The 24,742-nt window shown below is 30.9% G+C and overlaps 2 protein-coding genes across 2 annotated transcripts in view; both read right to left on the bottom strand.

The window, feature by feature from the left end:
• Positions 1 to 1,259: 1,259 nt before the first annotated feature.
• On the bottom strand, positions 1,260 to 24,507 carry LOC113853599. The gene is made up of 4 exons (XM_027484049.1): positions 24,488 to 24,507; positions 4,304 to 4,333; positions 3,262 to 3,339; positions 1,260 to 1,914 (listed from the first exon to the last, which is right to left on the bottom strand). Exons 3-4 carry the CDS (start codon positions 3,288 to 3,290, stop codon positions 1,404 to 1,406), a joined length of 540 nt encoding a protein of 179 aa, XP_027339850.1. The 5' UTR covers positions 3,291 to 3,339; positions 4,304 to 4,333; positions 24,488 to 24,507; the 3' UTR covers positions 1,260 to 1,403.
• LOC113853598 (callose synthase 7) overlaps positions 7,524 to 24,742 on the bottom strand; it is a 29,428-nt gene continuing 12,209 nt past the window's right edge. The window contains exons 13-43 of the mRNA XM_027484048.1: positions 24,010 to 24,125; positions 23,769 to 23,886; positions 19,997 to 20,328; positions 19,827 to 19,879; positions 19,226 to 19,286; positions 17,932 to 18,016; positions 17,798 to 17,847; positions 17,601 to 17,687; positions 17,259 to 17,363; positions 17,056 to 17,150; positions 16,886 to 16,967; positions 16,627 to 16,790; positions 16,400 to 16,529; positions 16,221 to 16,315; positions 16,009 to 16,108; positions 15,767 to 15,918; positions 15,183 to 15,292; positions 14,986 to 15,096; positions 13,431 to 13,499; positions 13,145 to 13,331; positions 12,935 to 13,046; positions 11,670 to 11,792; positions 11,462 to 11,580; positions 11,245 to 11,328; positions 10,814 to 10,926; positions 10,442 to 10,671; positions 9,236 to 10,033; positions 9,097 to 9,147; positions 8,654 to 8,839; positions 7,861 to 8,128; positions 7,524 to 7,751 (exon numbers count right to left, since the gene is read on the bottom strand). Of these exons, the coding sequence (XP_027339849.1) occupies positions 7,883 to 8,128; positions 8,654 to 8,839; positions 9,097 to 9,147; positions 9,236 to 10,033; positions 10,442 to 10,671; positions 10,814 to 10,926; positions 11,245 to 11,328; positions 11,462 to 11,580; positions 11,670 to 11,792; positions 12,935 to 13,046; positions 13,145 to 13,331; positions 13,431 to 13,499; positions 14,986 to 15,096; positions 15,183 to 15,292; positions 15,767 to 15,918; positions 16,009 to 16,108; positions 16,221 to 16,315; positions 16,400 to 16,529; positions 16,627 to 16,790; positions 16,886 to 16,967; positions 17,056 to 17,150; positions 17,259 to 17,363; positions 17,601 to 17,687; positions 17,798 to 17,847; positions 17,932 to 18,016; positions 19,226 to 19,286; positions 19,827 to 19,879; positions 19,997 to 20,328; positions 23,769 to 23,886; positions 24,010 to 24,125 (4,364 nt within the window). The 3' untranslated portion in view covers positions 7,524 to 7,751; positions 7,861 to 7,882. The remainder of the gene's footprint in view (positions 7,752 to 7,860; positions 8,129 to 8,653; positions 8,840 to 9,096; positions 9,148 to 9,235; positions 10,034 to 10,441; positions 10,672 to 10,813; positions 10,927 to 11,244; positions 11,329 to 11,461; positions 11,581 to 11,669; positions 11,793 to 12,934; positions 13,047 to 13,144; positions 13,332 to 13,430; positions 13,500 to 14,985; positions 15,097 to 15,182; positions 15,293 to 15,766; positions 15,919 to 16,008; positions 16,109 to 16,220; positions 16,316 to 16,399; positions 16,530 to 16,626; positions 16,791 to 16,885; positions 16,968 to 17,055; positions 17,151 to 17,258; positions 17,364 to 17,600; positions 17,688 to 17,797; positions 17,848 to 17,931; positions 18,017 to 19,225; positions 19,287 to 19,826; positions 19,880 to 19,996; positions 20,329 to 23,768; positions 23,887 to 24,009; positions 24,126 to 24,742) is intronic.

Below are 24,742 nucleotides of genomic sequence, written 5' to 3'. Positions count from 1 at the left end.
ATTAAAAAGTACTTAAAATGCAATTGATATCTTTATTATCACATTTATTCATAATTATGTATAAAAATCATAAAATCAATTTAGATATAACTTTATTAGTAGATGATTTTAATTTTTTATAAATTATTCTTTTCAATGACTCAAAACTTATTTCACGCTCAATCTTAATCATTTTATTATTTTCTTTAAAGATAATTTTTTTATTACTTAAAAATATTTGATTATTTTAATATATAATAATCATAAAATCAGTCATCATATATCAACAAATTAAATTCACATACAACATATTTATTTAGTTATGTGTATGTCACAAATTTGTCCTAAATCATCAAAATTTGATATCAAACAAACAGATAATTGAACAAATTTATTTACATAATTAACGTCCTCCATAATTACTCTTTAACTATTATTTATAAGAATGACTTATTTATCAATTATTCACATATACAATTAAATACTCATAAAAATATAAACAATTACTACTCTGATGTGTTTTACATAATTTCTATTTTTTTTCTTTTCAAATTATTTTTCATTACACTTTCATAAAATTTATTATTTATTTAACAACTACCAGAATACTAGAAATTATAAAATAAACTACTATCCATATATTAATAACTTTTTTGTATATGTACATTACTAGATCACCCATAGAGGATCGAGAAGACGGGTACTGACAGCATAGAGCGTTGATATAGGAAATAGTGTTAAACTTATCCTATTTTCGGAATTAGTTTTAAAAAAATATTATTTAAATAAAAAAGCTGCTTTAGGACCAAATTAATATTTTGCTTAAATATTTATTCACTTTCAGTCCCTCCCATGATTGTTTTCTACATCCTGGGCACTTACAGAAAAAAAGTTCCTCAAGGTTCAACTTTGTCGACTTGCAAAAGACAATATTGATTAAGAATGCAGTTATTAAACGTTTATTCAATAAACTTATTTTATAGAAAGCATATATAATAATTTTTTTTTATAAAATGTATTAAAATAAGCTAAAAAAGCTTTAAAAAGTCAAATTATTTTCATAAGCTCCTTATAAAATGTGCTAAAAGTTCTGTACTCTTCAACATAATGTTAAACAATTCATTATCAATAAAGGCTTGTCCACAGCCAGAAGAAAGCAAATCATGTAACTGATTCTATTCAAGCCTTATCTAATTGCTCGTCTTGGTTCTCTCATTGCACTATCAGCAACCTTCTCACAAAGAGAAATCATGAGGTGAATAAGAGTCACATGTCACTATCACCACACACCAGACCCAGCGACTTACCAGTCTTAAAACCATAGCAATCAGAAAAAAGAAGAAACTCTCATGAAGACGTAAAGCATTCAATGCAGCAATTAGAACTAGAGTTGAGCCATGCCGAATTACAGTGGCTCTAAACTACTAATCATGTATCCATGACCTTGGCAAAGAAGATCTGAATATTTGGTGGAGCAATATTTTCTCCCTTTTGCTTAGCTTGTTTACACCATAGCCTCGAAAAACTCCTACTTTAAATGCTTCTCTTCCTTCTTCCACGGCACTTTTCCTCACAGCTGTCAATAAAGATGAACCATAAGGAGTTTCACTATTTTCAACCTTTTCAGTTTCACATGCCACCTTGTCTGGATCTCCGGCTTGTTCTTCAAGTTGATTCTTAGATCCATCTCCATTGGTGCCTGCACAATCATCATGATCTCTACTTCCCCACCATTTATTTGAAGTAGTTGATAAGCCTTCTGATGGAAATCCACACTTGAATTCATCCATTGTTGTCATTGCTTTGGTCAACCCTGTGTTGCCCAAATTCTGTGCACGCCCACTTTCAACACTCTTGTTTCCTTGCTGATGTGAATTCTGAAGCACTGTGATACCTTGTGCTTTGGTCCTCTCATCATGTGTTTGTTGCAAAACACTGCAGTCAAAGATCACATTAACATACACTTGTTATAAAGGATAACCAGGAAGGTTAGAGAGTTCATTCCTATTATTAGTCTATACTGCATGTGCCCGGAAGTTTCCACTAAATACACAACCAAGTTCTAATGTATAAAATTTTCAAATTTGTTTCAAAATATTGGAAATGCCTTGGGAAACTTCAAGAGAAATCTTAACAATAATTTGACATCAAAGATCAGAATCAAACAATGCTTCTAAGGGAATTTCATGTAGATAACCTAACCATTTACTCAATACAACCCAAGCTACAACCCAATCAGTAGTTGAATACATTTAACATTCACACATTGTAAACTTTTTTAAATGACTTAACAATCAAACAATAATAAAAAAGAGCATAGCATAGGAATAATTAGCAATACATATTCAATTTTAATGAAAACAAGAAATTTGATAGGGAGAAAGATGTGTAAGAACAGAGGTTATGATAACCCAAAAAGGAACAGAAAAAGGCAAACAAGAAAACACATCAGATAAGTGAAGCTTTGCATTTGCGCTATTTATCCGAGAAAGAAAGTTCTCCAAAATAACCATAATCTGATCTGAGAACCAGAAAGAAGTTTATAAGATAACTTTAGTCCATTCAAAAGGAAACCACAATAATTTATCCTTCAAAATTCAAGAATTATTCTCCAACCATAGAGCAATAAACATTAGACAACAGAACAAATTCGACATTATCAATAAAAAATTGGCTTCTTTATTTCACACAAAACTTCCAAGACAACATATGACAAAGTTCTCCACATTCTGTGGAAAAATCCAACATTCACCAAAAAGGTCCAGTTTTCAAATAAATAGTATTAGTAAGTGTAAAAAAGAATGGCTGTTGGTTTCAAGAATCAGATAAACACACGACATAAATAATTGGGTGCAGGGGGAGGAGAGGGGGGGGGGGGGGTGTGTGAAGAGAACGCTCAGAACAGAATGAATAACTTTTAACAAAAGGGATTATAGAGGAACAACCTCATACACACATTTGAATGGAAAATGTTCATGGCATACATACAAAAGTGTAAGCACATGTATTACATAGTGACAGGCATGTCCTATGAGCTATTATAGAGGGATATTGATATATGACCTGTTTGTTTTAGTAATGCAAGGGAGTTTCAATAGAATTGATAAAATGTTACTTTTAGTGAACGGAGCTTTGGGAATGGTGTAACTCCGTTTGATGAGAAAACAAAAAAGTTAATAGTCTATCAAAAGAATAAGAGCTAATTGATAATGAAAAACCTGGTTTCAACAAAACAATCAAAACCAATAGAATGAATAAACTTTGATAGACTTTAACATTTACCTCTTGTTGGTGCCACTTATCAAAACCATTGTCACAGTTTCGAGATATTAATACAATACTTCGAAATTCAAACACCACCTGCAGCATAAATATTGACAAACCATAAAATTTAAATGATACCCACAACAAACTAAAAAAACTTGTCAAAACTACAGCATGTGATAGTTTTCAAAAGCTTGTCAGTGCATCATAGCAATATATCAAGTGCCTATGTACCAGTACATGACCAACTATCAAGTTTATGTATTTCATTAAGCTGTTGAGGTAAACAAAACAACAAAAGCAACACCATATTCAGGAGGAGTGCCGAGGAAGAACAATGAACCTATATGGTGTGAGGAACATAATCCATTCAGAAGTTGCAGTGTGTGCTGGAAATACATTGAAAACCTAGTGTGGATCCAGCTACAACTACTAACATTAAACTAAAAGTGGATCATGAACATTTAAAGCGTGAATCCAAACATGCACATAAACAAAATTAGAACAAAACACACAATATCTTTACATAATTAGCTTCGCTACAAAAATTGTTCTCTTCCCCCATATCCGAAGGTAAAAGAACCTTTTTCTTTTCAATTTTCACCACTCCCTACAAAGAAACATATTCACCAAATACTTTATCTGATAATTTTTTTTTCCTTCATCGCATAAAGTTGTCAAATTTCACATTTTGATTCTTAGATTCTCTTCCCAGTTTTTCTATTGCTAATGCAAAACACACTTCTGCTCTAGTTGACACTTCCCCTTTTTTCTTATTAAAGGGGCTAAATGCTGCAACACTACATAACAATTATCAACAGGGATAATTAAAGAACCAAATCAGTGGGCTAAATTTTATGTTAGAAAATTTATAAATTCAAAATAGAAAAAAAAACTTATGAAAGAAAAAAAAAAAGTAACTAAAAAATGGGTAAAAAAAAACACCACTTTGCAAAGACTAAAAAAAAGAAAAAAATTGGGATTTTGTGTTATGAAGTTAAAAAAAAAAACAATTTGGAAGGAAATTGGAGGAAGGAGAGAAGAGGGTTTTGCGGATTACCTGAGATTGAGTGTTTGAATCCAATAGGAAAAACGCGTGTAAACGTTTGGCAAGTTTCAGTTTCAACTTTCAACAAATATGAGTGAGCTTTTAGGTCCTTGAAACTGAACCCAAACACTGCAAGTACAGTAATGCGTATCCAGTCTAGAGATTGTGATTAATGAAATTACTATAATGCCTACAGAGTTATTACCATTATTATTACAATTTTTCTTGTGCGAACGTTGCAGAGTATCAAAAAAATTGATATAATAAATTTTTATTAAAATTAGTAATATTTAACACTATTAATATGTTTATTTATATTAATTTTATAATTTTATCCAAAAATTACTCCATATAATTGTTACTTAGAAAAATATTTGGTAAAATTTATAAATTAAACAAAACTGAAAGTATTATATCATAGATATTTTGAATTCTATTTTTTAAATTAGAATATAACATATTAAAGATTTATTTTATTATATATTTTATTATTTATCATAATTTATTAAAATTTCATTTAATATAAATAATTTACTTTAATATTATTTAATAAATTAGTATTATGCATAAAGTTATAATATAAGTTTGGTGATAATGTTAATGTTTATTAAAATAAATTTTAAAAAAATATGTTATTAAATTATATAAAATCATTTATTGATAATTTATAACCATCAAGAATTAGAATATGATTTATTAGTACAATGAACTTTTTTATATGTTATTTTTAATTCTTTTCAAATATTTCTTTAATTAAAATAAAATTCATTAATGTTATTTTTAGACTGAAGAATTTTAATTTCCTAGTTTATCTGTATTTAGATAGTAAAAAAAGTATTTTTAGAATACTTTAGAATTATAGCTAAAGAATTTTTATGCCAAGTATAATTTTTTTTAAATGATATGTCTTTTAAAAAATTTAAATTTTTTATACTTAACTTTTTATAATTATTATTCACAATTTTTATAAATAATTTATGTTTTAAACATTTCTTCATTATTAATGATAAATTTTTAAAAATCTAAAATTCTTTATCAAAACATAACTTAAGAGTGAAGTTCATTTCATTTAATAAGTAAACTATACATCATATATTGAGTTTTCATCAATAATGAATTAACAATATATCAAAATAATTTCTTTAGCATTTTTTTTAAAAATAAAACCTTACAAAGAGTTTATATGAAAATTGGATTATATATATATATATATATAATTTTTTAATTTTAGTGAATTAAGATTATGATATATTTTCAAATGTGTTTTATTTTTTATTATAAGAATATAAATATCTTTTAGGTTTTTATTATTTTTATTTATGATTAGAAAAATATTTATATATGAAGTTTTGGTTTCATAAATGAAAAAATAAAAACAGTAATGAAATACTAAAAGAGAAATTGAATTGTGTTACGGTTAATCATTTAAAAACAAAATGAGATGAATATATATAAAAAAAAACAAATTGAGAGATAATAACTCAGCTTTGAAATACCAAGGTACACACGAACTTCTATATCAAAATCTTAATTATAAAATTAAATCTTAATTGTGACTACTATTTTATTTACTTCAAATTAATTTATATTTAAATTTCTATGCAAGAGAAAAGATAGTCTTTAAAATATTATAAATATATATTCTTTTCATATTTATATATAATTAATATAACTTTTTATACATGTTGAGATAAAACTTAGTTGTTGTAGTTTGTTAAAATATATAATAGATATAACTTTTAAAATAATTATTATAAAATAACTATTTTTTAATATAGCAATTTATGATTAGATAAAAATATGTTATCCTACTAAAAAAATAATTAACAATCAAATTTATATTTTTATTGTTAATTATTATAAATCTAATATTAATTTAACCTACACTTCAAGATTATATTCAATTTTTGGCAAATTCATCAATATTTTTACTAAGACAATTTCATAATATACCAAAATTACTTATTCCTCACAGCTCAAATATTTCTTTATAATATTTTCAAGTTTTAAACCTCAGTATTCTTTGAAAAAAAGTCTCGGTGTAATTTATTCTTCTTTCAAAAGAAATAAAAAAAATACAACTACTACTTAGAATAATATATATCAAACAAGGATAATTGTTCTAAGTCTCTCACCAATGAAATATGATAAATGCATAAAATAGATGAAAGAATATAGTTGGAATGAAATGCATAAAATAAATAAAGAATATAGTTGGAATGAAAATAAAGTTATCAATAAAAGTTTAAGACTTCATTATTTTTCATGGCTCTTTCAAATTAATGTCCTAAAAGCATTGGTTAAGGAAAAAATTTATTTAATTGTTTGGCAAAAAAATTTAACTTTTATTTTTCAACTAGTATATAAAGACACTAGTTAGAATTTCTATAAAAAATAAAATAAAATAATTGATTTAAATTTTTTTTTATGATAAAGATTTTTTTTTTAAAGTTGGAGAGAGTTGTTTATTCTTGTGTATGACTAAATGTTTAATGCTCAAACTACAGCTACTTTTGTGAGATTTAGTCTCTGTAATTTTGGCACGAATATGATGATTCAGCAAAATTCGCTTCATGATTGCACTAAAATTGGAAAGAATTTGAATCTTTCTTTTATGTTGGAGACAAAGTTTAAGAAAGTTAAACCTTGTAAAACCTAGCATTGACCTTTGTCTTTATTTGAGTGAACATAGAAGAATATCATACGATATGCTTCAAACTTTCAAAATAAATTAATTTTTTCCTTAATCATTTGAATACTTTTTTTTTTCATTTTTTCAGTCTATTTAAATGATTTTTCTACTCATTTAAATGATCTTTTGCCACTAAATTTCAAAGCTCATTTTCATTTTCTCTGCCTATTTTTTTCCCACCTGTTTGCATAGTTTTTTTTTTTCTCACTCAACTTTTATGTACTTATTCACATAAAATTTGGTTTGGTAATACGTTTGTATGCATATAAAATGTAGGTAGTTGAAGATGTGTGTTTAGTTCATGTTGTTTGTGAAGAATTTTTATCACCTATATTTTATATTAAGGATTTTTGGTGAGGTAAAATGATTGTTAAACCGAGCATAATACAGGAAATTAAGCTAGCTGCTTTAAAATTTAAACTGAATGTCAACTAACTTTAAACTTAACATATACATATTTTAAAAATTCCTAATTAAATTAAATTGTAATGAGTAATAATGATTTCTTCCTCTGAATCCCCTATATATGGTAGATAATAAATAAAGATCATCCCTTAACTCATACATATACAGTGTTGATACAACTATGCAATTTCAAAATGTAAAAGAAAGTCCTGCTATAGTTATTGCCCTGATTTTGGATATTCAGTTGTCATTCCTATTCTCAGTCAGCAAAATTTAGTATGAAAAGGAAAAAGGAATCATAAGAACTTCCAAAAAATTCTGGTATGTAAGAGACTAATTTATCCTGGACTGAACTTGAAATTCCTGCCAGCGTTTGTAAAGATATGGAATCAGTGAGCAAAGCAAAAGAGTATCACTTCTTTGAAAAGCAAGATACAAAAATAACATCAATGTATAGTAAATGCAAAATTACCTTAGCAACTTAATAATATATGTCAATCAGATTTAAAAGTGTCCTTCTCCTTCTTTCCAGCAAGAATCATTGAAATCTGGAGCCCTCTACTAAATGCTTGATTGAATAGCAACCGGGTTTGGAACTCTGACACAAAAGGGAACCATGACAAAATGGCTGTTGGCAAGAAGATTATTAATCCCATTACATATTCATAAGCTCTAGCTAGTTCTTTCACTGAGTCCCATAGTCTAGCTCCTTTCAAGCATACCTTGCATGCTTGTGCAATCTTGAAAGCAAAAGAAAGAAGGAACATCAGGGTTTTTGCATGAAATAAGTACTTGCATACAAAATTGTCTAGGATGGTGTACATGTACAAAATACTCCATTTGGTCCTTTTTATAAGGCATCTTCAACTAAATTACACAAACCAATAAAAGTGGTTAAAGTTAGTTGATTTCCTTGATTTTTTGAAAAATATTATGACATGATAAATTTTACCCTTATTTAATATCATCAACTTAACCCCACTATCAAAATTTACTCATGTTGACTTTAATTTAGGTTCGCACCAACTTTATTTATTAAGGACAAATGGGAAAAACATTATAAATGCTTCATAGAAACTATAGGATCGTATAAAAAGAAACACAAAAACCTTCATGAATGTGCCTTATAAAAAAAATGGATCAAAAGGCGTATATGACAATTTTTCGGCAATCTGCCTAAGACATGTGAGACATTAGCAAGTTGTCAAAAAGAGCAAAAGGTGTTCTTACTAGTTCTTCTCTAACATGCAGAAGTTTTCACTTACCAGAATAATGGCCCATCCAGAGGGCATGAAGGCAAGAATGGCCGCAAACAAATCTGATATTGTAAGTCCACATACCACAAATAATACAGTCATGACTGACAAGAAGCCAAGAAAGAGAAGTGCCTTGAGAATACGAAACATGAGCTGAAAGTCAGTGCCAAATCTTCGTCTACCCATGGATACCATCTGAAATGCCCATGTGGAATTCATACAAACAGAAGAAGACAAAGGCATTACTATCATAAATATGAAATGATTTTAACTGTACAATGGTCTAATTGCTCCCCTTGTTTGATTGGAAAGAAATGTGTTATGCTAAGATTTGAACTAGAAACAAAATTTCACTTAATAGTAGTTTTGTATCAACAATTAATTAGTCTTAAATTTGTGCAATAATGGTTTTATTGGAAGTCACTCTTGATCCCCATGTATCATCTACATACCTTCAAGACAATAAGGATTATTATTAAAACACCCCAAGAAAGTCCAAATACCTACAAGGAAAACAGAAGGTAATAAGGGGGTGCCATAAAATTTGAAACCATTTATAGGATAGGAGAATAAAAAAATGAGTTGCTCTACCAGAAATTCTTTGTTATGATGAGTAATATCCATGTGGTAAACAATTCCATATTGGTACATAAAGAAGCGAAACGCAAGAATTATCTCAAGTATTTTTCCCCTGATATTTGAAACTTTCAGGTGTTCATTTTCTTCATCCCACCAAGATTCCCAGCTTTTATCAGATGGAATACCAATACCACCACGGTTTCCCATCCACCGCTTCCAATCTGTCCAATCGTCCACTGTTTTTTGCCAATCAAAACCGGAAGGATTAAACAAGAAAGGAGCAAACAACCAGGAAGTGGCCAAAAACCACATTGAGATTGTGATGAATAAATAAAGATGTGGGGGCCGATATGACTCCCCATAGACTTCATAAACAATCAATAATATGAGTATCTCTAGGCCCTTCACAAAATGACTTCGTGAGTACATTCTGTAGTTATCAGCAAACTTTGCATGGAAGACAACAAATCCACGACCGGTTGGTCTATACTTAGAGCCTCCATGTAAGATGGTTCTCCCGAAATAATGAGCTTTTGTTCCAAGCTGGAAAGTAAAGAACACGGAGGCTAGCTGCAGCTGCATGATGATAAAGTCACCCAAAGCAGTGCGAAATCCCTTCTCCAAGCCAATTTCCATAACCATAGGCAGCACAAGCAGTATGCCCAACTGAACAAGAGACTGAGTTGCCAAGGCCTGTTCAAGGGCTCTGCTCTGATGTATGTTTGGACTTTGAAGGATTTCTCTCTCAACTCCACTCAACACCATATATAAGCGTCCATACAAGAACACATACACAGTCAACACAGTTATCTGAAAAATTCATTACATCCAAATACAAACGTTAGCGTAAACCCATTGTACCCAACAAAAGTACCACCTATAGAAAATAGTTTATGACTCCCATAAACTTTTTTCAGCTTATTTCAGTAAGCTTCTTGGTGTAGCTTATCCAAATAAGTTGTTTTCAGCTTATCTCAATAAAATTTATTGTTAAATGTATGGTATAAGCCATGGTTTAGAAAAGGTTTATTGAATAAACATTTAAATAAGCTGCATATCCGAATGACTTATGTTCATTTTTGTTTTGTTCTTTACTGGAAGTGTATGCAACAAAAGTTATTTCTATATTGGAAAAGCACCATATACTCCAAGTTAATGTGCAATTCATAATAACATAAACTATCAAGAAAAGAACCTCAATGAAATTTGATTACTTACCATGCTACTGAAGTAGAAACCTACTGTTGTGAAGTAGAATGACAACATTCTGTAGAAATCAAATCGTCGTCCAAGTCGATAAACATCACGGCTAAGAGTTTGTTCTCCATTTCCATTTGCAACCTTAGCCTCAAACTGTGATATCTGATTCATGCCCACATCTCGCCCCTTACCTACTTGTATGTATTCATGATGAGTGATAAATCCTTGTCGTAGAGTTGAATTGAACCCTATGGATGTTAAGCACAGTTAGCAGAAAATTTTCATCCACATAAATCCTTGATGTATTGTTGAATTGACTATGGTTGTTTAGTACAAATAGTAGAAAATTTCATCCAACATATAGACATATTCTACTCAATCCTTTAGTACCTGCAAATATATCCTCACTTAAGTTTATAACTTTTGATGCTTTACTTATTCCTCCTCTTGTTATGTGGAAGATTCTGTCAAATATATCGGGATGACCATAATGAAATCGAACCCTGCAAATTCAGGAATGTGGATTACAAGATGCATGTGATCACAAAGTAGTGATAAATCTGTTCTCTGTTCAGGTTTCAAGTCTACAGGTATTTTGGGTGGGGAAGTAAGTAGATTTAAAATAAACACAACACTTTCTTGAACATTTACCAATACATACTTGTAACTACCGGTCACCATTAATTCAAATGATCAAATGGAAGAAACAAAACAGGAAATACAGTCAAAAAATGATTAAGTGTGAAAATAGGGTGAAAATCCCAAGGGATTTATTAATTTATCATAATACTTGCAGTATCAGTAAACAATGTGGGACTAACCTTAAAGGATTTGCCAAAATTCGTTGGCCAATGGTCACAAAGCTGGTCTCCTGGTTGGACATAAACCAAGCAAGTGATGAAACACTGCAAAATAAGAAACATGTAAGCATATATAAATGGCGCTGTTTAAAGTTTGACGATAGCAATATATATTTTCTTGGTCAAGATATAATTTATTTAAATAAAATTTAATACTGGATATTATCACAAGGCAGACCTTCCAGTAAATATATGCTCCCTTAGACCCAATATGGTTGGTTTCCGCTGCCCACTATGTCCTTTCCGGAATTCTTCCAATACATTTCTCATTTTGAAAGCTTCTTCAAAATAATTATCCTTAACAAAAATAATTAAAATTAAGAGCATTGAGTTGTACTGATGGTACTACTTAATTCATATTAAATTGAAGTCAAAGGAAAACTTACCTGATTCATGTCTATGGTCTGCAAGGCTTCCCCACGAGTAAATATAATGGCATGATTTTGGTTTTCAGGTTTCCCTTCACCAATTTCTGTTGGTGGACCAGGAAGCTTGATGCGATATATTTCCTAGTAATGCAACATTATCACTTGGAACATCAGTAATAAGAAATAAGAAATATATCATGAAGATTGCTGTGCATCACATCCTATGCTCATTGTTCTTATAATTTTTACACTCTAGGATTACTATAGTAGTGTTTGTATCAGATCTTTTGTATGTTCCTTTATGTTTCACCTCAAGTATATGCTCCCTATTGGCTTCTCCATTGTTAAATAAGTGATTATTTACCGTTGGAAGCATGAGGTAAATTATTCCTTTGTATATAGTTAGACTTCTTCTTACTGTTACTGCAGGATATCTTGTAAAGCAATCTTTTCTTTACAATAATAGAAGTTGATACTAAAAACAAAATAGCAGTAACTGCAAAAGTCAAGCATTCCATTCTCTGTCAAATTGGATTATCTCTTTCTGTTAACATGGAACCCAGATTCCAAAGCTTGGAAGAAACCTAGGAGAGTCTCACCAGCTTTGTCCATTGTCAGCAGTGACTAATACCTTCTACCTAATGTGATTCATTTAATAGCAATCTTCGATCAATTCAGGACACTAATCCACCAGTCAAACTGAAAAACCTCACCAGCACGTGTTAGTCACATGCTACATGCATCATTTGTCTTTCCATGAATGAAACATTATTCAATCAATTAATATCCATTATCTGGAGAAATTTTGGATCCATTACATTCCCATTTTTGCAATGACTAATCACATATTATCAGCTTTCAGAGAAGACTTTCCTAGATGGTGAGTGGCTGGCATGATTTAGAAAAAAAAGCATACAAAACTAAAACTTCATTTATAACCTATTTTAGTAAATATGGCTAAAGCAGAATTTACTATCTTCAAATTATGGTGTTTAACGTATAAAGGGAAAGAATAAAGACAAAATACAACGAAATTGATATTGACTTGATTTGATGTGTTGTGTCGCAATTTGATGATAATATATAAAGTACTAACCCTTATTTATATAATTAGTTTTAATTAAACAAGGTAACAAATCATACAATACTAGGAAACATCATCAAGAAAAAAATAGGAAATCTAATTCTGAGATAATTTCTAAGATATTCTAAATATTTTAAGATATGATATGATATGATATTATGGGAAACACAAAACATTGAATAATAATTTTTTTCCATACCTCATCATACTTATCTCCTCCCTTGACAAGAACAGAGAAATAAACTTTTTGAGATTTTCCATCCTTTGTCTCTTCTGTTTCATCTATGTAAGCAACTCGAAGGGATGGATTCCTGCATGGAATGTTCCATTTGTCCATTGTCAAACCCATTGTTATTTTACAATATAGAAGGACCTTTATAAGGTTCAGAAAATTGTTGTATTGTCTCACGTTATAATCAGATTGAGAATATTAGTATAGCAGTTTCTTTCTGCAAGATTTTTGGACTTCTTCTGAGTACCGTATAGTTGACAAGAAACAACATAGGTGAACTTCAAATCAGCCAAAGCTTGCGCATGTTCAAGAGGTTTCTTATTTTTGTCATAGAAATCCATTGCTTGACGGCCTTCAGATGTAGCTGCAAGAGACATAATGTATGGTTCATTCCTAAATGAATGGCTTTTGTCATATCTCAGGATTTGAATTTGAAACAAAGTATGTAAAATAAAGAACTAACCATTGTGTCCTTCAGATTCTATTAAGCACTGAAGTGTCAAAGCATGGGCATAGTACATCATTCCTCTCACTAGCAAAAAACAAATTAGATTACATTGGTGTAAGTTAAACCCACTCTAACACTGTTTAATAACCTTTTATTAGATTATTTAATTTTAAAATCAACTGTTAGATTTAAAGTTCCAATCACATAAATCATACCTACAAAATTTTAGACCAATTCAAAATTATTTGATACCTTATTCACAGACATCTAAGTTAATTTAATATAAACTTTTGAAATATATGAAAATAAGAACTCTTTTATTACAATCTTATAGTTGTTCAATTTTAATAAAATTTGACACAGATAATTAAGGTAATATGTAATTATAATTCCAAAGTTGGATTGATAAAAAATATATTCTATATTAAGTTATTAACACTGTAAGAAGTGCAATTTGATTCCTTCCCCATATATATATATATATATGTTGCACATGAATAGTAGTAAGGTAGTGATACCAAGTACGGGTACAAAATATGAAAAATTTTTAAAATTAAAAGGTAAGGCTACTCCCATATAATTTTCAAATAATAGAAACAAAGAATATAAAAAAACCTGTAGATTTTGTGAAAATATCTATATTAAAAGAATTTAACAAACACATATCTCATAAACAAAGATGAATAGCTTTGATTAAATAGAGAAAGAAAAATGGGAAAATAATCCCTAAATTTACCTGAAAAATTATCATTGTTTTGGGGAGAAAAGATGTCTAGCGAGCACTGAATACTTAACTGGCTATACTTCACCTAGTCTCATTATAGTCTACTCATGCCTCATAAAATTTTATTTTTAAAAAATTAGTTTAATTGCATTTTTATTCCCTTAATTTTGTCTATGAGCAATTTTGGTTCCCCTAAATTTTTCCAGCTAATTAAGTCCCTTTACTTTTAAAATTGTGCAAATTTGGTTCCTCAATTTATTTTATTCTACTTAAAACCTTCAAATTATTATTTTCTATCCAATTATTTGAGGGTTCATAAGAAATTTATTATATGAAATAGTTTTAGATGTTTAAAAGTAAAAACATTAGTGAAATTTTAAAAACATTAGTGAAATTTTAAAAATATTTGAAGAAATTTTTAAGACATAAGATTAGGGTCTAGGGAAGGAAAAAATTATTTTATTTGACTGAAATTTGATGTTTGGATTGATGTGTTTTGAGGAAAAGAAGGTTTAAAACAATTTAATTGATTCAGTTCATTAAGATTTTGAGTAAAAAAAATGAGAATTTGAGTGTTTTAGGTAGAAGAAAATTGGCAAAGGAACTAAATTTGTAAAATTTTAAAAGTAGAGGGACTTAATTATCTCAAAAAAATTAGGGGATTAAAATTGCACATGACAAAAAATGCAATTAAGCAAAAAATATTTGATAAGTACATGTTCGAAGCATTTGAAAATATGAAGTATCCATGCTTCAATTATATTTGTGTGTGCGTGTGTACGTATGTATGCATATGCATACACAAACATATCTAGAAATGAAAATACTACTTTTTATGATCAAGACCTGTTCGATAGAGTGTCTGCCCTCTGTAAGATGCCCATTGGCAAATTAACTCCTCCCTATCATCTTCAAGACGATCACTTGCAATGCGTTCATGTAAATTGGTCCATTCATCTACAGTGCATTAATGTTAGAAAGTAAAATGTGTGCACATGTACTAAAGAGGAGCAGAAAAGAGGTAACCATTTAAAAATACTCACCAGGATATATCTTGGTGAGGTAGAATAAAATTGTTATTCCATCTTCATTTTCTAGATGCAGTTCCTCAGTAGAATATAGAACATTTTCTCTGTAATATGGCGTCAGAACACTGAAACAAAACTTGGATAAGTTACATATCACGGTAGTACACAGGAAAATTGTTAGGATATTAACATTTATGTTAACAAATTTTGCATTATTAGAATAAATAGTGAAGAATATTTATGTTGGTCACATTACAAGGACCAATTTCAGATAGTTGGGCAATATAATTTTTGTTGCTATAAATTTCTCCCAGTATAATACATTTTATTCTACCTAAAACCACCTTTGACATGGTATTAGTCTCTACGACCAAGGGGTCAGGCGTTTGATTCTTGCTGTCCTCATTGTTCTAATATAAAGTTGTATTTCAACACAAGGTAGAGTAGACTAATGCATTTGTCCATGCTTCAAGGTTAAAGGGTTCTTGCGTGAGGAGTTGCGTCATGTAAAACCATTGATGAGTGTATCCTTCACATTATTCAATATTCATTCGTTTTGCCCTTTCCTTTCAATTTATTAGTCTATCGCAATGACTAACCTGAAGGACAACATGTCCCGGACTTTGGGAGCCTTTGGCATATTCATAAATAAGGAGTTTGCAAAGAAAGTAATACGGCGCCGGGCTTCCAGATTTTGCGGCACATTTATGGCTGATTCCTTGACTGTTAAAAGCAAATGAAGCCTAATAACCTACAGAGAAGAAGCAGAGAATCATAAGCAACAGCACATTCAAAAAGAAATAATGTAATGTGTTCACATAAGTATAATTGTCAAGACTACCTTCTCCCTCACTTCTTTATTGTGTGTAAAAGAAGTGTCAATGCTGACAAACATTTGTCCTCTCTCTACATGATATTGGTGCTGAGGTGTTTGCAGAAATCTGGAGAAAGCAGAACCAAGCTAATATCATAAAGCAATACCTTTTTATAGGGAGTTGATTCAAGAAAAAAAAAAAAGATACGCCAAATTCCCATTCGATGTTTCAAACATACAGATGGCCCTCATCCATAACATCCTGTATGATAATTTCTACAATATCTTGCAGGACATTGACTATCTGGGGCTCTAGTTTGGCATCTTCAGATCGCTGCCAGTGGAAAGGGGAAAAGAAATCAATTGTTATAAGACCTGAATAAGCCTTACAAGAAGAAACTGAAGCATGATGGAAAACACCTACCAGCAGAGTTAAGAATTTCTCCAACTTCTCACTGAGTGAGGGCAAGCCACTCATCTTGAATTTCTTGACAAATTTTTCTTCATTTATGCACTGTTCTACTTCCTCACATATCCTGTTTACAACCCTGTCTCATACATAGAAGAAACCCAAAATTCATGAAGATTCGAATAAGAACAAAATAAAATGGGAAAACAAAGGCTATACAAGTATTTCTTTCTTACATCCTATCTTTGTCATCTAGCAGAAGGTTCAGTATGATCTCCTTGAGAGTCTCATAGCATTCAACAACTGCTGAGTACATATACCCATCACTTTTAATCTTTTTAAACAAATCAGCATCATACTCCTTCTTATAATCCTTTGCCATGTCAACAGCTATAGGAATCTATCACATATTGAAGGATTTAGAAAGGAAGCACAAGACATGTCCATTCAATTATAATAAACTTTTGGCCTTAGGGAACCACTCATATGACGCACCTTACTAGCAAGCAAGAATGGAGGCCACTGAATGACAGAAACATAACTTGAGGTGTAAGGGACAAGAAGCAAATCTCTATCCCTGGAAAATTAACCGCAAATAGATATAATCAGAAGCTTGAAATTCAGGCATATAATGTAAGATATGACAGGGAAGCAGCAATTTGAACCTGTTACTTATGAGATCTTCCTCTCTCATAGATTTTATAAAACCATTCCAAACCTGAGAAAAGTATGCAATATTATTCCGTTCATATGTCTCATCCTGCCACAGAAATTCTGTTTGTAAGACTCCTGATACATATTTAGCTTTTACATAGTTATATAATTTATTATAAACAGATACTGAATTTCAAAAAATGCAATGCAGTACCGATTCCTCTGATTTATCCATTCTGTCTCCTCCAGTCCAAAAGCGCTGACTAAAAGCTACTGGTACAGATTGAAATCTGGAGCGGAGCATTCCAAGTGTTCTTATCTAAACGAAGCAAAATGTTAGGAGGCATCACCAGATAGGTATTGTACCACCAATATGAATTTACTATTATTATCCCTAGCAATTTTTTTGAAAAGTTTCTTATAAAGATAGGTTTTATGATGCTGCTTATTATCAAATAATACAATTTTTTTTTTCTTGTGGGTTTAAAGAAGAAATTACATAAAGGGGAAGTTACAAAGGTTCAATATAAAATATTGCAATAACCATGCCACTAACCTCTCCCAAATGGCTGAAGGCTCCAACAATCCCACCAAATAGAGTAGCATAAATGGCATACCATATTTGAGTATCCATAAAATAAACCTATTGATTAATAAAACATATAAGAATGGAATGAATTAAAACACATAAATGAGAAAGCCAAAGCAATGTAACGAGATAAGTTCATCACTCCAAAATTCCTCTGAACTCACCAGAATAATTGGAGCCCATATTGCAATGACAATACATATGTTGTGAGTCTCTGTAGCATTATAGAATGTGAGATTGAAGCTAGCTATATTGACAGAATATGTAGTAAAGATAGTAAAAAGGACGTAGAAGTTACCATTTTCTGGAAAGAATTCATGCCACTGGTAATTATCTATAGGCATCCTCATGATTAATTTTGTTGGTCCAACGAGGGGCAATATCTATTGAAAGATTAGCTTAGTAGACCAGATAAACAAATTTAATGAAGTACTATTTAAAAAACATTTGGTGACCTTCATACAATAATGACACATGAACAAAGATAATACATGAAACATGATTGCAAGAATTCAATAGTTCATTTATTGGGAATTGATTTCATGATATTTTTACTTTCTGCACAAAATTACAAATGAGAGAAAGAGATAAAAAGGAGAGGCATAAAGATGCTGAAACTGTGTATTTCTACTACAACACAGAGGCCTACAACACAGAGGCTATATATATAGGATTATTATAATTATGCAATGAGACAGTTTCCTAATTAGTGTGATTACATTATTTGGTTCGACAATACCATGACTCTAAACACTATTTACAATATAATGCCGTCAAAAATTACGATTAAATCTCCATATTATCATCATTAAGCTTGTATAAAGAAGAAACTGTGGTAATATTTGAGTTGAATTTTATAAAATTAGAATTTGTATGCAGATATGTTACATATAATTTAGAAAAAGTTTATTTATAATAAATTATTGATTTTCTTCACTCAATATACTTGTTGAAATTATGTGATTTAGGTATGGAAAGAGAAAAAGGGAAAATAGAGACACTGAAGACACACAATATTAAATTGATGTCATATATTTTGAAGTGATTCCAAAGACAAAGTCCTATTATACTGGGAATTAAGTCCTAAACTCCTAGCCCTGCTTATCCTAACCTATTATGCATAATTCTCTTCTTCTAAATATTTTGTAGATATTTTAACACTAAAAAATTTGAATGGATATTTTGACAGAGAAAGCAGGTTTGTCATTCAAGACTTTAATCTCTCACTCTCTTGGCATTCAAGGCATGATTTTTATTTTATTAAAAATCATAGTCAAACGTTATAAAAAGTAAGGATGCCCCTCATTACTTTGGTTAGTTTGAATAGATACAAGGAATATGTATTAGCTAACTTAGCTGGGAGAAGGATATGTATTAAATTACAATTATAATTCATCCCATATTTGTCCATGTGCATGAGCATATCCAGAAAGTGGGTATTTATTTTGATATTCAATTCAACAGCTTCAACTCAATCATTGACCGCATGTATACACGTACAAAGTGACACTATCACTTACATGGGTTTTAGTATTCTCAGGCTACTGAACTCAAAATAAAATAAAATAAAAAACAGTTTATATAATTAATACCTCCACATAGTAGCTGAATGCAAGCTTGCTGATTAGCAGCATGATCCAAAAGAAGGTGTACCTGACATAACAAAATACATATTAAAGAAATACACCTCCATTAATCTGATTTAATTGAAAAAAAAAAATTCAAATATTGACCTGTTGTCCCTAAAATGTATTGGCCAAAAGTTTCATAAATAATATGATGAAAACTCTAAAAGGCAGTTGATAGAGTAGTGCATGTTGAATTAGCCTATTTTGTGGTAAAAAAACTGTGTTTTTGATGGCTTCTTGAAATAGGTTTTGAATAAAAAATAAAAAGGATTATTTCCCTTAAAAAAAGGGTTCCAAAAAACACTAAATATCTTACGAAGCTAATGATAAATTATGTTTAATATAACAAAAACAATTGAAATTCTACATAATCATGCTTACAAATATCATCTTTCCGAAGAAAAGATTTCTTGAGGACAAATGAAACCAACTAAAAAGTAAAACTTGGTTGGAGCAAAAGGAAGTTTTCCATCTTGAAATTCTGCCAAAGCCCCTTCCCCACACTCCCACATACTGTAAATATAACTTGATGCAAAAGGGAATTTGACAAGAATTTCCCACTTACTTTAGCAGTGAAAACATGCTCTCGTGCATGCCTCTGCCTACATACAATTTTGGCTGCAGCATTGTCAATGTTAGATAAAGTGTACCAATAGGGATCCAAATATTAACACACCAAACTTCTGCACAGGTATTTCCACAAAAAATAAACAAATAAATGCAAGTGTTGCTAACCTGAGCCCACCACATCAAAAGGGTAATGATTCGCATATTGGAGCGCTCCATTGTTCTCCGCATAGGTGGGAGGAAAAAAAGTATTGCAGCCAATATGTTTGGTAACATATATAACACAACAACATAGGTGTAAAGTGACTGGTTCCCCCAATCCCCAGCCCAACTTGTGACAAATTTTATAAGCCCCGTTGGATTCTGTAGAGAACTAGAATAACAGACTGGCAAAACAACCACCCAAACAGCTGCTACCACAAATTTCAGAAAATACCGAAGCAACTGAGTAAATTTCATAGTCCTCAATGCATTCCATGTGAGAATAATATCAAGAGTTACTGCAAATAGAAGATATCGAAAATAGTTATAAAATAACAACTGTAATTGCAATTGATAGTTTGATACTACAAAATGAATAAGCTACCATCATTTTAGAAAAAATAAATAAACATTTTATATTTGTTTACTAAAGAACTAAACAACCTCCAACAGAAAGGAGTAGTAGATCTTTTTGCAAATCTTTCCATTTTGGAGTTAGGATTTGTATGCATACAAAAATAGATAGATCGATAGAGGTTTACCAATATAGCAGTGGAGACAGAAAGAACTAAGGTTGATAGAGAACGAGCAAAGATGTTACAGTTATGCAGCAAGAAATTTAAGTTGCAGGCTGTTATATATTGATACTCTCTTACGTAGCTACTAGTTGAGGAACTACACAGTCAGCTTAGTTATTCAGTTGATTAGTTTCTTGTAAGAGTATGTAAGAATTAGTTGTAACTGATAGTTGCCAATTGTCAGTCTTAGTTGAATAACAGCACCTACACGAGTGTTTGGTCTGTATCAAAGCAATTCAATGAACCAAATTCATAGTTCAGAAACTTTCTAGTTTCCTTTTATCTCATTTTCTTTTCTGTTCAACATTCTCAATACAGGCCAAGGTGGACATGTTGATTCAACATTTTGAAACAGTTTCATCATCATCATCAACAACAACAGCCAAGACATCTTAACCACATTTGTCCAATCAAATATGAAGACTCTTGCTCATTTAACACTACATTCAAGCATTGATGCAACAACTTTAGTTCATTTGACATTGTACATACGTGTTACCTACAGGTCACAACTTAGCCCTAACACAATATGACCGGGAGTGATCCATACATAGGTTTCAACAAGTTTTACATAGATTGTTGAAGGGCATAACACAACTTCCTTTATTTGGACTTGAAATAGACTATGGTGTTAGTCTATGCACTAGGAGCCTTTATGTTATGAATATACATTTTGTATCATGATTATTTATTTTAATAAATGAAACATTTTAGATTTAATTATTTTGTAATAATATAATGAAATGTTTAGAATATTAAATATAATTTTGTATGATATCAAGTAAATGATTTGATTGTGAGATAGTACTTAGTTCTATTCTTAAAATGTTCTTAGTTGATTATTAAGATAAAGATAATATAATACATTGAGATTAGTGTGTGAGTGAATTGATAATCAAGTTCTCACAAACATATATATTAGGAGTAATGATGTATTAGACTAACCCAATATGGGAACATTGCATGAGTGTTGTAAATGGTATTCAGTGTGATAATGATATATATGGTCCTTTGATCTAAAGTCACTACGATTTTTACATAACAAGTTCTATATTTTAATCCCATCAAACGTCACTTGTAATGAGGAAATCATAAAATTGGAGACTAGATGCAAAATAAATTATGTGGAGGAATGTGAGTAATCTAGATGTGATTTGTTCCTGCTATATAACTGAAATAATATTTATAAAGCCTTCTAATAGAGTCAATCTATGGAATGAATGACCATGCTTAGTACAATAAATGATATTTAATTGGAAAACTTTGCTTGGGTATCAAAACAATAAATTAGACTTTACAAGATAACATGTTTCATGTCATGTTCTCAATTAGATATAAGGAAAAATGGACTAATCATATAATATATATAGGTAAAAGTCAGCTTTATCTCTTTATATGTTTGGTCATGTGCAGTTTAGACTTAGACTTTTGAAAGTGTACAATGCGACATATAGTTACCAAATTGTGTGAAGAAACTTTTTGGTTACTAAAACATCTAATTTCTCTGTTCTTTGGACAAAAATACCCTCAAATCCTTAATTTTTCCTCTCTTTGCAACACCATGGGATTCCTGGCCAACACCAGCACGAGTGGCAGCACCACAATTGCCACTGTCACGCAATGCTGCTATATCAACTCCAGCAATGCACCAATCTCAAACTTATGCTTCAGTCGAACCACGCTCCCTGCTCAAAGCGCGCCCAACAAAATGCTATTGAGAGAGAATATGTGAAACAATGGAAGCATGCAGAGGAGAACAATGCACACTCTATTGCTCCCTTTCTGATCGTGTGAATCTTCACCACCAAGTATTCGAGAGTGGGGAACGTCTTGATCACTACCAGGTCTAGACCTCTTGCTGCTCACTGAGAACGTCTTGCGATGTTGATGAGGTTGTAGATGCTGCTGGAGGGAGAGTAGGCGCAGTGGCAGATGTAGATAGAGAAGAAGCCCATGAGCAAGAGTGTAACGATGAGTATGACGACTATGATGGCCATGGAGGGGCTGAATCGGTTGCAATAGGAATAATTTTGGTTATTGTTCCTAGGTTGTGCTTCGATAAGGGGGAGGATTAAGAGGAGGAGAATCAGGGGTATTTTTGTCTAAGTGGATAATAAGATGTCTGAGTAACAAAAGGATTTCTTCATACATATTGGTAATTATAAGATGTTGCAGGGCACACTTTAATAGTCAGGATCTAAATTGCATATGATTAATGATACAGGGGTTAAAGTGGACTCCCCCCTCCATACACAAACACACACACACACACATATATATATATTACATAAATAAGTTATGTCTATCGGATGATATTCTTGGTATTTATAAATAGTGATATATTATTAAATGTCGCTCACTATTTATAGTATTAAATATAAATAATTTATACTTAAATGTTGTAAACTAAATATTAAAATTATATATAAGGTTGCACAGAAGAACAAGTCCACTAGAGAAGTCAAAGTCTATTTAAACTAAAATAAGACACGTAATGAATAAATCTAAGGATTGAACCATGCTATTTAGTGATTTTTTTATATGTAAAAGTGCATTGGATGTGTAACCTTAATTACATGTGGCCATATTCACTCTATCGTGATTACTAGCATAGCAATGGCAAAAGACTAGTGAACTATTTTTGTGAGTATCTAGAGAGACGTGATAGTAACTGCCACGTTTGCCAAAACAAGGTAACTCAAATCAAAATTGAGTGTATATGTTTGCTATGAGATGTGATAATCACATGGGCATTTGAGAATCAATGTTCCACTGCCACTATTATGGATACGATTCCTGACATATGAGACCATAGGCAGAGTTTTTGAAACAATTCAATCATTGAATTTAAATTATTTTAATGTAAAAGCACTTCTTTCAATATTTGATCCACAATTCTTAGTCTAGAGTTGATTTCTTAGACTCCTTTTGGAAGGTGTAGGAAATAATTTGTTAGCAAATAGCCTACCTTCAGCTATATCTCCTAGCATTCATTCAAGAGCTGTTCTTCTAGAGGTCGAAAAGTATCAGTCAAATTTTTCTGTAGTTATTTGATATTTAATCCTTTTGTCATCTTTTCTCTCCTTTAAATAAATCTACTTAAGATATATTTCGATAAAAGTAGGAACAACAAAAAGCTTAGACATTTAGGAATCAAGTACCTTGAAGAAAATTGAGAAAAGCATATGTAATGAATATAGTCGTAACATCTCTGAAGACATCTCCATCAAAAAACACTCCAACAGGTTCCAAGGAACTCCATGCAATAATAATCATTGCCTGAAACAAAGACTCACATATGAAATAAAACTTGCATGATGAAGTTCAAGACTTAACCATAGGTCTTAGCATTAAGTAAAGTCAACATAAAGAACATACCACAGGTCCAACTACTACAATTACCTGTAAAGCCAATATAAAGAATATCCACATTCGATCAAAACTCCTATAAAGATGCAAAAATGTACGCACTTCAACAAAATTTGTTTTGGGCTTCGTCTTACCAGCTCCAGTGCTGGCTTTGCTATGACCCTGTGATTGGCATTTATACTTCAATAAAGGTCTCCATCAAAGTAATGCAAGTAGGGCTGGTAATGTGAGTATTAACATACAGTACTGCTAATGACCAATGCAACAATTTTCTAAATATCGAAGTCAAGAAGTAGGCTGTATAAATATGTCTGTAGGAACTCTAAGAGCAAGGGAAAAGGAGAACAAGAACTTAAGTTCTGTTATATGCATAATTATATACATGATACAAGTCTCTAATTCAATAAAGGCCATCCACATCCTATTCAACCAAATACTAGAAGTTAGATCCTGCAACTCCTGGCAACTTTTCTTCTTTTTTTTCTTTTTTTTTTCCATTATAAAAAAGAAACAATTTATTAGAGGAAGAGATAAAAGTACAAAAGGTTGGAGGATTAGAAATCCTGAACTAAGACCATAAAAAAGGGGAAAAACACAAAAAAAGAAGGAATGTCTTCATAACTAGACAGTATAAAAGTGTTGTTCAGTCCCTTTGCATATGAAATATTAATACTCTTAAAAAGTACATGTGCTGAACACCAAAATGAAACCATGAATTGTCAAAAATGAATTGATCTGCATTTAACTCTTTTGGTCAATTTGGTGA

Source organism: Abrus precatorius, unplaced genomic scaffold (assembly GCF_003935025.1).
Source record: "Abrus precatorius isolate BTA unplaced genomic scaffold, Abrus_2018 Scaffold11, whole genome shotgun sequence".
Taxonomy (NCBI): domain Eukaryota; kingdom Viridiplantae; phylum Streptophyta; class Magnoliopsida; order Fabales; family Fabaceae; genus Abrus; species Abrus precatorius.
Note: the sequence above shows the minus strand (reverse complement) of the source record. Positions and strands in the feature narration are given on the sequence as shown.